The sequence below is a fragment of the Otolemur garnettii genome, unplaced genomic scaffold (assembly GCF_000181295.1).
Source record: "Otolemur garnettii isolate 467f Iridium unplaced genomic scaffold, OtoGar3 scaffold00204, whole genome shotgun sequence".
Taxonomy (NCBI): domain Eukaryota; kingdom Metazoa; phylum Chordata; class Mammalia; order Primates; family Galagidae; genus Otolemur; species Otolemur garnettii.
Genome location: NW_003852599.1, coordinates 1,632,226 through 1,649,788, shown reverse-complemented (window position 1 = coordinate 1,649,788; position 17,563 = coordinate 1,632,226). Strand labels below are relative to the sequence as shown.

The 17,563-nt window shown below is 46.7% G+C and overlaps 2 protein-coding genes across 2 annotated transcripts in view; one reads left to right on the top strand and one right to left on the bottom strand.

The window, feature by feature from the left end:
* CSMD2 (CUB and Sushi multiple domains 2) overlaps positions 1–17,563 on the top strand; it is a 575,968-nt gene that overhangs the window by 257,529 nt on the left and 300,876 nt on the right. The window lies entirely within an intron of this gene.
* HMGB4 (high mobility group box 4) lies at positions 12,608–13,209 on the bottom strand. The gene has a single exon (XM_003801270.2). The coding sequence runs from the start codon at positions 13,207–13,209 to the stop codon at positions 12,646–12,648; it is 564 nt and encodes a 187-aa protein (XP_003801318.1). The 3' UTR covers positions 12,608–12,645.

The window sequence follows — 17,563 nt, the reverse complement described above, 5'->3', positions numbered from 1 at the left end:
TGGCCCCTGAGTCTGTCTGACCTTCTGACTCTAAGGACCCAGATGACTGACTCCCAATTTCTGCATCTCTTAATTCAGATTTTCAAGAGGGAGGATCAGATCAGCACCACTCATTATCAAGTATCCACTCCTTGTCCCATCAGCTACGGTAAAGGCATGGGAAGCAGGGGTCAGCAAATGCCAACACAGCTTCTGGGCAGGTGCCCAGCCCTTCAACAGGGAGTGGGAGGCCTGGGGGGAAGGGAGCAGGGGCAGTCCCGAGAAGAGGGCAGGGGCTTGGCAAGCAAGCTGGGGCGTCTGGTCTGCATTCGTTTTAACTCTTTCTCTTCTCTTGGCCATCCTCAGGAGGATGGAGAAAAGTATTCTTTTTATCCAACCCTTGAACTGAGCAAAATCAAACAGGTAAAGGGCCTCTCACTCAGTGAGAACTTGAGAGCAATTTCAGGGTGTCTTCCCCACTACGGTATTGTCTAGCTGGCTTCCACAGTCTGCACAAGGGAGCTTTGTAAATACAAAGGATTTCTGTGATTATTATGAATCCTCTAAGCAGCTAAATTTCCCAAATTCTCAGAGTTGTAATGCCTTGGGATTTAGAGATATAATTAAGAACAGATGAGCCTCACAAAGGTTGATGGTGAGGATCTGAGGTTGCATCAAACAGCAGCAAGAATTCTGATGTGAGTTCCAGGGCTTCATCTCCACCACGTGGTAGTAGGATGAGGACAGGAGGGACTGGGGGCATATCAGACCTCAGTTACTGTAACCACTGGGCCCAGGAGTCCTGGCCTCTCATTCTCCCAGAACATGAGACACAACCTATAGACCTACTCAACAAGTTAGGAAGAGGCAATGCTGAGCTGGCCTTGGGCTGCGCATCATGGCCACCCAGAACAGCTTTCTGCTGTTACAGGATCGAGGGACACAGGCCAAGTCTGGCCCATTTCCTCTCGGGAGCCACTTGATCTATACATCAGTTTTTATACACAGGCCAAAAGAGGGCGTTGGGTCATTCTCCTCCCCTCTCTGGTTTCTTCTCACTTCCCAGCGTTTTTCTGCAACTTCAGTGCTTACCCAAAGGTGCAGAAATACAATGAGGCAATACTATGTTTTGTTTGATCTATCGAATGTAGCAACTTTAATCTCTATTATCTCTCATGCCCAGACTGTTTTGACCTTCTTTAAGGAAATGAATGCTCTCTGAACCAGAGCCAGACGAGCAGCTTAGACCCATTTGCAAGTAAAAGTCTGGGGCCTGGGGAGTTCCTGGTATTGAGTCACCATCAGGAGATGAGTCTTGAAGCTTGTGATTTGGAACAGCAAGCAACAGGAAGGAGCAGTGACCCCACAGCTACCACGGGAGGGGATAGAGTGAGGATGCTAGCTCCAGGATGCCTGAGTTCTGCTATTTGACAGCTGTGTGACCTCAGACAGGTTGCTTAACTTCTCTGTGCCTCCTTCTTCTTGCCTGCAAGCCAGAGTTGTCAGAGAATCTGCCTCAGGGGATTGCTGTATTAGATGAGTTAGTACAAATGAGGTTCTTAGGACAGTGCCTGGTAGGGTGACATCTATTTCCCATGGGTTACTTTTGATTCTCATAATAACCCAGGGTGATAGCTTTCTGCGTTCCCACTAGGCAGAGGAAGAAGTTGAATCTGAGATGCTCAATAAATTGCTCAGGGCCATATAGCAGGTACCGATCCCTAAAATGGAAACCCTGTGTGGTTTCTTTTGCACCACCACGACTGGTCCCTGCATCATCAGCCTGGCTTCCCATAGTCATGGCCTCTTCCCTCAAAACCCCTCTGAAGAGTCTCTTGGGGTTTGGAGCCTCCTAGCAGTGAGAAAATTCGGGCATGTTATTTAATCTCTCTGAGCCTCAATTTCTTTATTTCTATAAACTTGCACAATGATAGAGCCTTCTGGGGAGGAGATCAGCAGCCCCCAATGGCTGGAAACTGGTCTGGCACTGTCAAGTTAGGTCTAGTGCTGCTGCCGGGAGCTGTCCTGGCACCCACACCTGGCCTTGAGGTTCTCCTGCTGACCATAAATAATTTCTCCGAATGTCAACCCCAGACAAGGCCATTCTAGGACTGTGATGGATTAAGACAAAAATAAGACTATTTCAAAATCATGTCTGAACGCAGACAAAAACAAGAACATTATTCACAATACAGAAATGATCTAATGGCCCTCTCCCTCCACATCATGGCTAATGTGAGTGATGCTGGCTTCTCTACCAATTACAACTCTCTGCCTTGCTTCATTCCTCCTGCTTCCTAGATAAAGTTTGCCAAGTATCCAATCATAGAGTTGTACTTACTTTTGGACAGTATCCAATCCAGAGAAAAGCGCTGCTTCTCTGAATCCTCCCCCAAATCACCCGAGACCAGCCTGAGCCCTACAATAAATTTCTTCCAGCACCTTCCTGCCGAGACACTTCACTGTTCCCTGGGGGGTGCATTCTCCCTCACTGCCGCCAACCAGTCAGTACACCCGGCTTTGGTCACCTGCAGGTGGATCCCTGGTGAACTTTAGCTGGAGGATGCCTCTAGAACAGCGGTTCTCAACCTGTGGGTCGCGATCCCTTTGTAGCAATGAAAATACATCATGGCATTAGGAAGGTTGAGAACTGCTGCTCTAGAGTTATACCTGGGGATGCCTACAAAGCACTTAGAAATCGGGTCCAATACGTAGTAAGTGTCCACTATGTGCTAGTTATTAACATTCTATTTATTACCAAAAATGCCTTCCCCTTTGGACAGAGCTGTGAAGCACCCATTGACTCTCCCTCGCCAGCCCCCTTCTTATCTGCAGTCGGTGCAGACGCCCTCTTATGTTTGCCCTGGGCACTGCAACATTCCCCTTCTGCATTTTGTCCATCTTAACTGCACACTGTAGCCCTCAAGCCTGTGAAAACCTTTTTTGCCTATGACATTGAGGACTACTGTCTGTCCTGCCTTTGGGAGGTCCCCCATAGAAGATATTCTCTTAGGATGTTTAGACTGCAGAAAAGGGCAGGAGGGGACCAGGTTAGCAGGTGTCAGCAGCCCCTTTCCACTCCGTGGCAGAGTAAACAGTGCCCATAGAAGTTCCCTCACCCACTTGCCAGGGCTGTGCAGGCTGGAGGAGCCCAGCCAGATCCCTCAGCACAAATGTACTCGCAGCTGCATCGGCAAGGGGTAGCCCAAGAGACCTCAGAGTTCTTCCATGCCCATTGCTGCTAATTGCAGATAATGCATTAAAAATACAGAGCCACATCTGTGTTTGAACATGGGTATCGAGGAATTTACGTGGTTTATAATGACAGGGTGTAAGGAGAGGAAAATGCTTACTCTGTCTGCAAGCCAGAGGCACAGCTGTGAGCAAAAAGCTGGAGGTGTGGTTTCCAGTGCCTGTCAAGCTCTCTGGGTCTCAGCCAATCCTTTCCTTAGAAGCACAAAGGGACTGAGCCAGGTATTTCTCCAGAAATACCAAATTACATCACTCACCAAGCACAGAGTATGTGTCCAGGTGCCCAGGAGACCTTCTGGTCCAACTCTGGAGTTTGCAGAGTTCATGAGAAAAGAGAGAACTGACCACTGCCAGGCCCAGGAGAGAAGGAACAAGGTGCCTCTCACGGTTCAGCTGTTTAGTTTCCATTAAGCCTGATGTGAGCTGTTAAATTGGTGTTCAAGTTTGTAAAATGTTTAGAGTGCCTACCTCATTGGATATTTTATTAAGTAAAATCATGACATTAAATTGCTTCAAACAGCACCAGGCAGGGCACAGACCTTCAATAAAAGTTTACTATTCTTATTTACTCCATGTGAAACATTATGGTAGATTTTAGGGCAGTAGGATGAATAAGGCAAGATCCAAGTTAGGGAGAAAAATAATAGCTGTCATGTGCTGGGCACTGGGGCAACATTGTATGGACTACCTACCTACCCTGTTATGGGAACACAGAGAGGGTGAAAAGGTCAAAGAGAGCTTCCCGGAGGAAGGAAGATCTGACCTAAGTCCTGTAGGACAGGTGCAAGTTTACCAGAACTACAAGATAGGAAGGATGACCCCAGGGAGCAGTAGCATGTGCAAAGGCCCTGGAAAATGGGAGGAGAGTGTTGTGTTGGGGGAAATAAAGTATAGCAGGACCTTGGGGTATAGATATCTATTGCTGTATCTCATGGTCCCCCGAAATTTAGTGACTTGAGACAACATTCATTAGCTCATATTTTCTGTGTGCTTGGAATCTGAGTGTGGCTTAGCTGGGTGCATTGGCTTAGGATTTCTCATAAGGCTGCAATCAAGGTATGCACCTGGACTGCGTGTGTCTCAAAGCTAAATTGTGGCAAAGCATTGGCTTCCAAGCTTACTTACCTGCTTGTTTGCGGGATTCAGTCCTTCAGTGCTCTGAGTGGTGATGGCTCTCAGTTCCTTTCCATAGGGCAGCTTTGAACATGGCTGCTTGAGTCATCAGAGCCAGCCAGAGAGAGGCTGAGATAGAAGTGACCTTCTGTTATAACCTGGCATCAGAAGTGACAGGTTATAAACTGTCTGCATTCTTTTTGAAGCAACTCACTAGGTCCAGCCCACGCACAAGAGGAGGAGATTGCACAAGGGCATACATACCAATCATTTCTGAAGCTGCCTGCCAGTCTCTCCTCCACCCCCCAGTGATGTGTCCCTTCCGCATGCAAATATGATGGCTTCTTCTCCAGTTTCCAAATGTCTTTCCCTAGGGTAGCATCAATGGAAAGTCTAGAATCGTATCATCAAAATCAGATTCAGGTGTGGATGAGGCTCTTGGTTGTGGTTTCTTAAATACAGATTCTAGAATATTTTCCCTCTGGATCTGGAGAGCTGCAAAACTAAAGAGATAAATTATCTGCCTCCGCATGCCCAACATAAAATTAAGGCATAAACAGTGTACTGGCTACAGACATTCCTACTCAAAAGTGGGTAGGGGAAATGTAAGACACAAGGGAGTCACTGGTCCATAACAATTTTGAAATCCATCCAGGAAAATGCTAGAAATTGCTTGATTAGGTTTCAAAGCCTGGGAATAATTCCCTATGATACTTAGTTCTACCGTCTATGCTCTCGGGTCCTCCCTGTGACTTCTCTTTCCTTTTCTATGAGAGGAAGCATGTGTTTGAAGCTGACTTGTCTTCTCTGCCTGTTTCCTGCTGAGAATTTTGGGGGTGCAATGGTAACTTTTTACTTTGTACTGTCTCTGTCCCAGCCGTCAGCATTTCTTTGATAATAGTGTTCTCAAAAGCTGTGTGGATCTTCTATAAATCACACTGAGATTCTCTCCATTACACAAAAGCTGCACCCATAATTTCTCTGAACTAAACTCTTCTCCACCTGGGCCTCTTCCTAGAACCTGCTGACATGGCCAACACACAGCCCGGACTTCCCAGAGTCCCCATTGTTTGATCTGCAGGATCTGTGAGGCCCACCCTAATCTCTTTAAAGGGCCTTTGTGTAGTTGAATAACACCACGATCCTTTGATCTTTCTGAGGTCTTAACCAAAGGCTGCACAGTTGGCCACCCCTTCAGCGTTCTCTCCAGACCACCTTTTCTTGACAGTGCTCAAAAGCCATTTCTTAATTTTAACATCTTTTCCTGTCTTGGGAAGCTGAGAATTTTCAAAACTATCAATTCCTGGTCCCTTTTGTTTAACAGTTTTTCCTCTCTTCTCACATAAGCAGCAGGAAGAAATCATTTTCAACACTTGGCTTGGACATCTCCATAGCTAGGTCACTAGGTTTATTAGGCTGATACTCTGCCCTCCATCTAACTGCAGACAACAATGTCACTAAGCTTTTTCTACTACCCTCTACCAAGGATCCCTTTCCTCCATGCCATGGTTGGCCTGTGTCCCTTAAATTTTATGTGTTGGAAACTTAATCCCCCATGTAGCAGTATTGAGAGGTGGAGCTTTTAAGAGGAGATTGGATTATGAAAACTCTGCCCTTTTGCGTGGATTAATCCATTACTGTATTAATGGGTTATGATGGGAGTGGAACTGGGGCTCCCTTACCATGTGATCTGTGCCCCTTTAAGATTATGCAGAGAGTCCCCATTAGCAAGAAGGCCCTCACATGCAGGCCCTCAACCTTGGACTTCCCTAACTGCAGAATAAATTCATTGTCTTTATAAGTTACCCAATCCAGTATACTGTTATAAGCAACAGAAAACAGACTATTAGTACACTCCAGTTGCCAATAACATATTCCTCATTTTCTTTTGAAACCACCCCCCCCCCATACACACAGCAGCATCCTCAAAATCCAGATTTCCACCAACAATCTCTTTAAGGCAACTGAGAATTTCTCTAAAAAGCACCTCAAAATACTCTCAGCCTCTGCCCACTGCCTAGCTGGGTCTATTACAGGCTGCAGTGAAGGTGTCACTGGGGAATGATCTACTTTCAAGCTCATGCGGTTGTTGGCAGGACTCAGTTCCTCGCAGGCTGTTTGACTGTGGGCCTCAGTTCCTCACTGGTGTTGGCCAGAAGCCACCCTAGCTCCTGGCCACATGCGCTTCTCCATAGGGCAGCTTTCAGCTGCCAGTTCGCTTCAAGCAATCTAGAGAGAAGAGCCAGAGAGAGAGAGAGACATCCCAGTCTTTTGTGGGCTAATAAGAGAAGTGACGCCCCAACACCCTGGCTCTATTCCGTTCCGTTCATTAGAAGTGAGTCACCAGGTCCAGCCCACATTCAAGGGGAGGGGATTACTCAGCAGCAGGAATCTCTGGGAGCCATTTCAGCTGCCATCACAGTGAGTGCCAGTGACAGCACAACTGGCAAGGCCACAATGGTCCAGTGATGCCATGCAGACTCCCATAGGTGGTGGGCAACTGCTGAAACATTTCACTATTGAAGGGGAAGAATATTAGAAGCATCACCCAGCCAGACAGAGCAGATAAAGGATTGAAAGTGGAGACTGGGCAGGGAGGGCCATTTTAAGGCAAGGCTCCATGGGACAGCCTCATAACAGAATGTCTGTGTCACCGGCTACCCAACCTAGAGGTCACGGCCAGCCTGGAGCGTCACAAGGCTCCCTGTGGGCCAGGCTGGCTTTTCCAGCTGCTGTTGGAAACTACCTTTCTATGTATTATTCTCAGCTTTCTGCTCCTTCCTTTAGAGAGCAGGGCAGGGACCCACATTCCTAGGGCACTCCCTGTGCACCGGACTCCATTCACAGTGATGTCCCAGGCATTTCATTTATTCCCCAGAGCAACTCTAGGACAGGTGTTACTTGTGGAAGTGTGACAAAGGCATGGCAGTTCCAATGCCTTTGTGACCTCATCCTGATGACCTCACACCATCATGGTCCTGACCTCCAGTCTTAGAGGCCCAGGAATGGACCTATTGCCCCCGAATAGTTGATGATTTAGTAGAAGCTGAAACCAACCATAAGGTCCCAGTGCTGCTGTGTGGCCCAAATGCCAACTGATTGTTTTGTAACTAGAATCAACTTCCCTCTTGGGATTTGAGGGAAACCAAATAAATGTATGCCCCTCTGAAGTGCAGAATCAATTGGTAGATTCAGGAGAAAGACAGATGAGGATCAGTATGTCCCTTGGTTAGAGGGCTACCTTCATATACTCTGCAGCTAGGGACAGAGAGAGAGGAAAGAGGAGAGGGAAGGACGAGTTACGCCTCTGCAGAGTGAAGGAGGCAAATTCTTCTGTGGTCCTCAGACCAGGAGCATCAGCATCACCTAGGAACTTTTAGACATGCAGGTTATAGATCCAACTCCCAGAAATGCTGAGTCAAACTTGGGGGTGGAGGGGCAGTACCTTGTTTTAATAAGCCCTGCAGGTGGTTCTAGTGCAGGCCTGAAACTGAGAACCACTGGCCTAGCAGAAGTTGCTCTCTATGGAAATACAAGGCCCGGGAAGCACTGCCCTGGAAGATCCTGCCACTGTGTCGACCGGTTTCCTCTATTCTGGGAAAACAAATCACCGAGAGAAAAGTTTCAGTTTCTACATTTGGGTTTTACCTTACAGGTGTTCCAGGAAATACCAGTGGAGGCTACTGCTGACCTGTACTCCAACAGGGGAGAAGGCCATGGGTTTGGTGTTTTCTAGCCTTGCCTCTTGCAGGCCTTGATGGGGTTGCACTTGATAGTTTCTGAAGCCTCTAGAATGACCAATAAGGAGAAATCGAAGCTGGAAGCATGTGACTCCTCCCTGCTGAAAACTTTATCTAGCTGTCCATTACACTTTGATTTCAAAATAAATCCCTTGCCAGGGTTTGCACCTTTCCATTTACAGTTCACCCATTCCCTCACACCTCCAGTTACTCTGATCCCCCTTCTGTCCCTCTGAGATGCCAGCCTCACTCCGGCTTCAGGACCTTTGCATCTGCTGCTGGACATTGGCATCCCTGGCTCCTTCCTGTCCTTTAAATCTAAACCCAAATGTCCCTTCTGACCACCCATTTCAAGTGCCCTGCCCACCCCACTGGTCATTATTTATCTCGTTACTGTTACCCTGGTTTATTTTCTTCCCAGCATTTGACGGCATAGAAATACGATCTGGTGTCAGTTTTTTTACTGTCTGTCTTCCCCTCACTGGAATGTGAGAGGGAGATGAGAGATGAGGGACCTTGTCTTGCTAGCCCCAGAACAGTTACTGTTATATTGTTCGTATGAGATTTACATAAATATTTGTTGAATGAATGAATAAATTCATTAGTGACTATATGAACACAGTAAAGGGCTCTAAGAAAGAAGGATCAGAGTAGAGTGACTCAGTCATCAAGAGGCATAGGTCTGCCTTCTTCTTCCCAACGACCGGGGCAGCGGAGGCCAACTGAGTGGGCTGGAATGCTGCACCCTGTTCACTTCTTCTTACCCGTTACCTTAGGGCCAGCCCGCCCCTACACACTTCTTCTTGCTTCCCTCTGTCTACCTCCACTGTCATTGCATTACAGTCATTCGAAGCCAGAAGATTCACACCCTCCTGTTGTCTTTCTCATAAAGGACTGTTAATGGAGTTAGTTTTCAGCAGGGGCACTGCAAACTGTTGTCAAAACTCCAACTTGGCCACCCACATCCACATAATTAATCACACAGGAGACCAGAAAGAGGTGGCATGAGGGCTGGGGCTTGGCTGTGCGGGGGCCCTCTTCCCAGAGTGGAGGGTGGTACATCACACCACCGCTGCCCACCAGGAGCCTACAATCTGGAAATAAGACAACCCCGCTGGAGCCACTACAAAGTAGTGCAAGTCAGGATCTAATTAGCACTGGAGGGGGGAGGGCCTCCACCTTCATGAGGTTGGTAACAAAGGAAAGGAAATTAAATGGGGAGGGTACAAGCTGGAGGTAGAAACAAGATTAAAAACAGTCTCTTCTAGAATTATAAGAAGCTAGCATTTATTGGGTAATACATTAGTTTTCTTGTTATATATAACAAGTTGACACAGACTTAGTAGCTTAAAACAACACACGTTTATTCATTTATACTATTTTTATTGTTTGGGATTCATTGAAGGTACAAAGAATTAGGTTACACCAATTGTGGTTGTTAGGTAAAGTCCCTCTTGTAATTGTGTACTGCCCCCAAGAGGTGTGCCATACACCATGACCCTCCCAACACCCCTCTCCCCAGTCCCTCAGTCCCCTACCCAACCCCTGTGTTAGATCATCTACTGCCTTCATATTCAAATTGAGTACATTGGATTCTTGCTTCTCTATTCTTTTTTTTTTTTTTTTATAGTTTTTGGCCAGGGCTGGGCATGAACCTACTTCCTCCAGCATATGGGGCTGGTGCCCTCCTTCTTTGAACCACAGGTGCTGCCCACTTGCTTTTCCATTCTTGTGTTAATCATTTATACTTTTAAACATATACTTATTCAGTTTTCGTGGATCAGGAGTCCAATAAATAGCTTAGCTGGGTTCATTTCTTGAGATCTTATAGGGCTGCAATTAAGGTGTCAGCCAGGACTCAAGATCTCATCTGGTGGCTTGACTGGGGAAGAATCTACTTCTCCACTTGAACGGCTGCTGCAGCCTTCAGTTCCTTTTGGTTGTAAGATGACAGCTTCTGTTTTTTGCTGGCTGTTGGTCTGAGGCCACCCTTGGCTGCTGAAGATTTCCTGCAGTTCCTTGCCACCTGGACTTCTCAAACTTGGCTACAGACTAGCAAGCAACAAGGAGAATCTACAGAGTAAATTAGCTAGCAAGATGGAGTATTATTATGTCATTACATAATCATGGAGGTGACATCCATTCTATTAGTTAGAAGGAAATTATAGGTTCTTCCCAAATTTAACAGCAAGGAATTTCCAGGGGTGTAAACACCAGGAAGGGTGTGGGATTATGAAAGAGCCACCTCGAGGATGTCTTCCGCAGTTCCTATTATGTGTTAGGATGGTGCCAAATACTTTTGTGTGCATTACTTCAAGTAATCACTAAAACAACCTGTGAAGGCAGGCATCGTTCCTATTGTACAAATGAGAAACCTTAGGCTTTGAGGAATGAGAACTTGCCCCATGTCCTGCTGATGTTAAGATGGAAACCACCACTTCATGGCATCAAGTTAGCATGTGCAAGCTTAGACTGAAGGGTCTGCCTCCTTCCCGCCAGGAGCAAAGGCCTGAGGGAAGCAGAGAAGAGGCAACCTGGAGGAAAAGGGATCTAGCCAGCTCCCCGTGAGGCCTGAGACCAGAAGGAAAGGACGGGTGTGGATCACATTTTAAGAATGAAAGAAACAGAGAGCACTTGTGTCTGATGATCTCTGTTTTCTCAATGAAGCAGAAAATGAGGGCGTCTCCTGAGAGGAGGGTGGAGGTTGGGCTGGTGGGGGAGCAGAGCCAAGCTGGAATCGCAGCTGTGAGGCTGGGGAATGGGAATTCTGCCAGTGTGCATGCAAGGTTGTCAAGCGGAATGAGGCTGCTTCCTTTATGAAGACTGCAGGGATAGGCTTAGTAGTGGGGTGTCCCCACTCCCACTCCCACCCCCAGCACTTTGTGTATTTGCTTTAATCGCCTCACCTGGAAGTGCTGCGATTTACAGCCATGTCCATCTCTCTCAGCAGAGGAAAAGTTCTCACAGGTCACTAACAGTCATCCATGCTGCCCCTCCCTATCCTCAGCACGGTATTTGGTACATGGGAATCCTCCATTAATGGCGTGTCTGACTCCAGACCCTGACATTGACATCACTCCACTATGTTGCTGCTCAGGTGGTTCTAAAAGATTGCTCAGAGATAGGGATTTTTGCTTTTGGTTTGAAAGTAAAAGTTCAAATAGTGCCTAGAGTAGAAACTGTAAGTCCTCCCTCATGGAATAGGGGTTCCAGGTAGAGTTAGGGAGGTCTGTTTCATGCATAAACTGCAAAAAGCAGCTTTGCATTTTGGCTCAGTCTTTTTGATGTCAAGAAATCAAGAGAACCATTTCAAAATATTCCATTTCAATCTTTATCGATTGGTCTGAAAGACTGCCCACAGTATATTGTTGCCTGAAAACTCCAGCCACTGTATGGACACTTACAGCATAATCCCATTTGTGTCAAATTATTGTCAAGTAGATGAAAACCCAACTCAAACCATCTTAGGCAAAAAGTAAAAAGCGTGGGCTCATCTTCAATGAAAAGTGAAGGAGAATACACTGATGACAGGGGACTCTGCCATTTTGGCCTTATTCTCAGGCTCTGTGAGATGGAGATGCCAGGTGGCTGTCAGCAGCCTCCCTAGGCTGCATTCTTCCCCAGGACTCCTGACAAAAATTCTGAGGTCCACCCTGATTGGACCAACTTAGATCACATGCCTGTCGCTGACTCAGTTACTAGGGCCCAAGGACTCTGTCCTCTGATCAAGGCCTTGGCCACTCAACAGGGAGTGGGAGTAGTGTGACCAAGAGCAAGAAGAATGGATGCCAGGTCACCATAAATTTAATTATATCTACTGAAAAATGACTGGGACCGCTCCACGCCTGGGACCTACAGGCAGAAACCCCCTCTGTTGGTTTTCTTGTGTTGTGTGTATGTGTATGTGCACATGCCGTGTGTGTGTGTGTGTGTGTGTGTATAAAATCGGCCCCACCCTCATCCTGACTAGGGAACACCACTGGGGACTCATCCTGGCCGGCTTATTAAGGGTATCTGAGCCTTGCTACAAACCCTGGGTCCTCTGGCCCACCATACTCCAGCTTTCTAACCTCTACTGCTTGGTCCCACCCCTGGGATGAGCCCCTGACCAGGAGCCTTATCATATATCCTGCTGGGGCCTGAAATGGGAGCCTAAATTGAACTCCAGGCCTTCTGGCCCTGGCTGTCTGCCCAGTCCTGCCACCCTCCTCATCAGAACTAGGCCTTGTGTTCCTGTGCCTGACCCTGTGTAGGGTCCTCCAACCTGGATCACCACCTGGGGCCAGGATGCTCCTACCTCCATAGCTGCCAGCTTCTGAAACCCTGGAGACTCCTGCCACCTGCCCAAGCCATGCCCTTTGGACAATGTCACCACTTTTCTCAAAGCCACCCTTCCCCTCCCCTAATCCCCCCAGGATCAATTTCCCCACCCCAATCTCTCCTCCACCAGACCACTCCCTCCCCCCTAAAGCACCAACCACAACTGCTCTTCTACCCCACACACGAGACCAGGGACAGGCAAGACAGTGGAATGGCATTTTATTTTTTTGAAATGCATCCATCAAGCTCTGCACGAGTCACTCTTCCCTCTGCGTTGTTTCCTAGCCAACATCTGGCACTTCTTCCTGGCATTACATTGTCTGCGGTAGATTTGGAGTTCCTCTTGGTACTTAGCTCTCAGAAGAGCTGCTCTCTCTTCATATGGTTGCTTTTCCGCATTGGTTGATAGGGACCACATCTTTCCTGAGGCCTTTGCCACCTGCACCACGGACCAGTTGGGATTCTCCCTCTTCAGCTGGGCATAGTGATCTTTGCAGAAGAGTAGGAAGGATGACGGGGGTCGTCTGGGTGCCTGGGGGTCCTTCTTTCTTCTTTTCTTCCTCTTACCATCGTAATGCATCATTTCTTCCTGGTATCGGGCTTTGTCAAGTTTGGCCAGAGCTTCGTATTTGGCCTTTTCATGCTTTGAGATGGACCTCCATTTCTCCGAGCACTTTCTAGAGAAGTCTTTAAAGCCAACGTAGGTATTTGGCTGCTGCTCCTTGAATTTGTTTCTGTAATTCAGCAAAAAGTGGATGTAAGAAGAGACATTCACCTTAGGCCTTAGCTGGACTCCTTTTCCCATGTTCAGAAGATCATTTTTTGTCTGGAATCAGTAACTTGGACAGCAGAGACTTTTGTCCCCACACTTCAGGAGCAACCTAGGTGCTCTCCTTGCGATGAAGTTTTCTCTCTGGGTGAGCTGCAGTCAGGAGTGGGCCTTTTCAATAGTGGTGGCATTGTCAGGTCAGAGGAGGAAAATTGTGACATCATTTACAAGCTGGCCAATCCCAGCCCACACCTGTGTTCATTTGCATATGGGTACTCTCATTGGTTGATGACTTGAGGGGCAATTTTTGCCTCTCTGGAAAGACAGGGATCCATTCAAAGAAGGCTATGAAACCACTATTTCCCACAGAAATATTTCTTCTTGGCTTCCTGGAGGCTGTGGGTTTTGCTCAGCTTTGGGGGCTTTAAATCCCTTGGGTGTAGCAGCAAGCTGCGGGGTCTACCTTCCTCACTATAAGTTTGTCAGGATGTCTCATCATCCCTTCCAAAGACAGCCTGGAAATAATGAACATGAGGAGGTGGATGGCTCCAGAGCTGTCACAATAAAATGTGAAGCTTTCTGTTTGCCTTGAACAGTGGCAGCTCATGCTGTACAGAGGGTTTAGTACTAACTCTAAAAGTAATCAGGTGTGACAGCTGTGACTCGGTTCCTGTCAGGACAAAGTTGTCTAATTTAAAACCTGAGCACTTGGACGATGAGTCTGAACTCTTCGTGTCTCTGAAGAAATTTGAAAGGAAAGAGGGAGGAGCACCTTGAGACGTTATTAATTACACTTGAGTCCATGAAAACGGGATGGAGTTCTTAGCACAGGAGGTGGCCTTCCCACTCCCATGGGAGAGGTCCCTATTTCTTAGGGCTAGATAGACCACCACGCTACAACCTAATTGGTTTCTGCATTTTTGTAAAAGTCAATTCAAAAAATCTACTGATCTTCCAATTGGAAGGAAAAGAAAAGACAAAGCATTGTTTTTGAGCCTTCGGGCATTGTGTTGTGCTTGATCACAGGGTACCTAATTTAATACTAACTCAGTGGTTGGTGATAGTGCCAGATTCATTAACATAAAAAGTAGCATGTTCAAGGTTAAGCAGCTCCTATCAGGTGGGACTGTGTGGGGTCTGACCACCGATTACCTGACTCAAGCCTGTGCTTCATCCTGCCTGCATAGAACAGTTCCCAGGGGTGAGGGTGAGGTGGTGGTAAAGGTCTAGAGGGTCTAGAGGTCACGGACGTTGAGCCTGGCAAGGAAAGTTGCTTAAGACTAGACTACATTTTGAATTTTTACAAGTCCATTCCCAAGGCTCCAGGACTGACTTCAATGTTTATCTTCTGAAAAAGAGATAGAAATTGACTAGAGCCCCCAATCCTCAATGCTGGCCCTAGCCCAGATGCAAGGTGGCTGGGCTACCTAAGCCATCCTTGTGAACCTATGATCTCTCATAAATTGTTTCAGATTGGCCAGGTAATCCCCAATCGGTGATAAGCTGTAGTTTTGAAGCTGGATTTGGGGGCCTGTAGAATATCAGATGCTAATTAAGGACGTCGGACCTTGTGTGTAGGGGGGCATCTAGTCAATGGAAACAGATTGCTCTAGGGACATTTCTCAGCCTAGGCAGCTTTTTTCACTCTGGTTCTTTCTCCCAAGGGGCTAGAGGTTGGCTTAGCTGTGTGTTGGACTTGAGAGTGGGCTGGGCAACAGAGATGAATACGACACAGCTCCTTCCTGAGATCAAAAGGTGGAACATGAAGAACTTTCAACTCTAAACGTATTGATCAGACTTAACCTTCCACCCCTCTCAGGAAGATTAACCCATCAGAACCCTCTGGAGGTAGCAGATACTGAAACAGAAGACAGCAGAAGGTAAAAGCTATGGCAACCTTTTGGAAAGCCAAACTTCCAGTCTGCGGGGAGGGAGCGGGGGGAATCCCTTGTATAGGGAGCTTAGGGAAGGTGAATAAACATGGCTTTCTACATCAATGCTGTGTGCTGGGTAGCTAAGATGTGCCCTTCCAGATCCTCTTCCAACCTTCTCCAACTGTCTCTTTTCAACCTTCTCTGGCCTGGGAAGCAGACTGATACGCTCCACATCAGTGAGTCTCCTGCCCTCTGGCTTTGATGTTAGTTTCACTACTGGGGACCCCCAACAGATGAGAGATGGAGGAAGGTGAGATCAAGGCGTCCATTCTCCTGGCTCCCTCCTCACCCGGAGCTGGCTCTCCACTCTGACCTAAGGTCTCTGCTTCTTTTAAGGTGTCCTCCCTAATGACTCTCCTTCCAGGCTCAGGAACTGCTCCCTCCCCTAGCCCCTCCTGCCTAGGGTGGTAACAGCTCTGTTTTCACTAGCCTGTGAGTTCTCTACTACTTTCCTATGTACTGTGACTTTCCTGTGCTCTGTCCTCACCTTGTAGACAGTCCCTTTATTAAATGCTCCTAGAATTAGTCTGATTTGAATGGCCATCTCTTTACTGCTGAGACTGCAACCAAAGTACCATGTTCCTAGCCTTCCACCACAGAGGCATCAGTTCAAAGTAGAGGGTAATGAGCTTCTGGAGACTCAAGTGCCCAGCAGAGTTTTCTACACAGGCATTCATGCCTATGAGAGCAGTGGCATGACAGGACCACACGCCTAGGAAGAGATGTCTCATATTCCCTGGATTATGCAATGACCTCTACACAGGACCATTGGTAAATATGTTAGGCTTTGGGAGCTGCAGAGTTTCTGTTGCTAGTACCCAACTCTGCCATTGGAGCTCCCAAAGTATTCATTAGACAATATGTACATGCACAAGTGTGGGTGTGTTCTGATAAAACTTTATTTACAAAAATAAGTGGAGGGTCTTAAATCTGCCAATGCCTGGTCCAGAGATGTGAGTTTAGTTTTTTCAAACATTTTGATTGAAGCCCACAATAAAAAATACATTTTACATCATGACTCATTTACACTCATCCATACTTAATATTTATATAATGCTTGATCTGTGCCAGCCTCTGTTCTCAGCACTTTGTCTATTTCAGTTCATTCAATCCTCATAACAACCACATTGGTGCTGCTATTTTTATCCCCATTGTAAAGATAAAAGTAGCACAGCATGGAGAGGTTACAGAAATAAAAAGTTTTACAAAACCATGCTTACTACATGTGTGACATGCTCTTATTGTCAATTATAGTCACCTTTATTTTGTTATTTAAACTGCAAACAACAGCCTGATCTCATGACCCACACCAGTGGGTTAAAAACCTCGGATTGATCTGCAAAGCACCATCCAGGCAGGCTGGGAGGGCACTTTCACCTAAGAGACTGTAAAATCCTCTTTACTTAGTAGCAATAACATGAAGTGGGGAAAGTGTTGGAGCCGGACAGATATGAGTTCAAATTCTTGCTTTGCCATTTACTAGCTGAGCAACTTTGGGCAGGTATAGCTCATGACAACCGTATCCGCAGAAAGTAGTGAGATGACGATAAAACTATTAGGATTTACCAAATTGAAATCATGGAAGAATAACAACTGGTACCCCTCTCCCCTCAGAGTGGGCCAGACTTAGTGACTCACTTCTAAGACATAGAACATGGAAAGGGTCAAGTAGTATCTTTACAGTGGAGAAAGCTGGCAGATACCACCCCAGCCAAGTGATCAAGGTGAACATCATCAGTAACAGGTCATGTTGATATCACACATGCCCTTTCTATGATGCCGTAATAAGAGCCTCTCACCCCCATGGTATCCTTCCCCCAGTCTAGAGCCTGGGTTTCATCATGAGAAGACATTAAACAAACTCATACGGAGGGATATTCTACAAATACTTGATCAGTACTCATCAATAATGTCAAGGTCTTGAAAAACCAATAAGAGCCTAGGAAACTGACCAAGATTTGGAAGAAACTAAGGAGACAGAACAACTAAATGGCATGAGAGATGCTGGATCGGACCCATCTTGGGACAGAAAAAAAAAGGCACTAGTCAAAAACCAGGGGAATCTGAATAAAGTTATTATTTAGTTAGTACCAATGCCGATTTCTTAGTTTTGATGCGTGTACTATGGTTATGTAAGATGTTAACACTGGGGAGGGGAGGGGAAGGGAGAGACATTTCTGTACTATCACTGTAACTCTTATTCTTACTTGAAAATAAAAAAGTTTTTAAAATTTCTCCCCAGCTGGCAGCAATGTGCATCAGGGTTGAGACACCTGGCTCTTGATCTGTTACCTCTAGGACTCACAGGGCCTGATTTTCACCCTTAATCTCAGCAGCATATGCTCTTGGCATCTCTCTGTCAAAGTATTTCTCAGGTTTGGGGGCATGTTGGAATCACCTAAGCCTTGAAAAATCCCAGTGCTCACAAAAACAGCAATACCTGGCACAGGCATTTA

Coding starts and splice junctions, on each gene's coding strand:
- HMGB4 (XM_003801270.2), bottom strand. CDS start 13,209: ATGGGAAAAGGAGTCCAGCTAAGGCCTAAGGTGAATGTCTCTTCTTAC.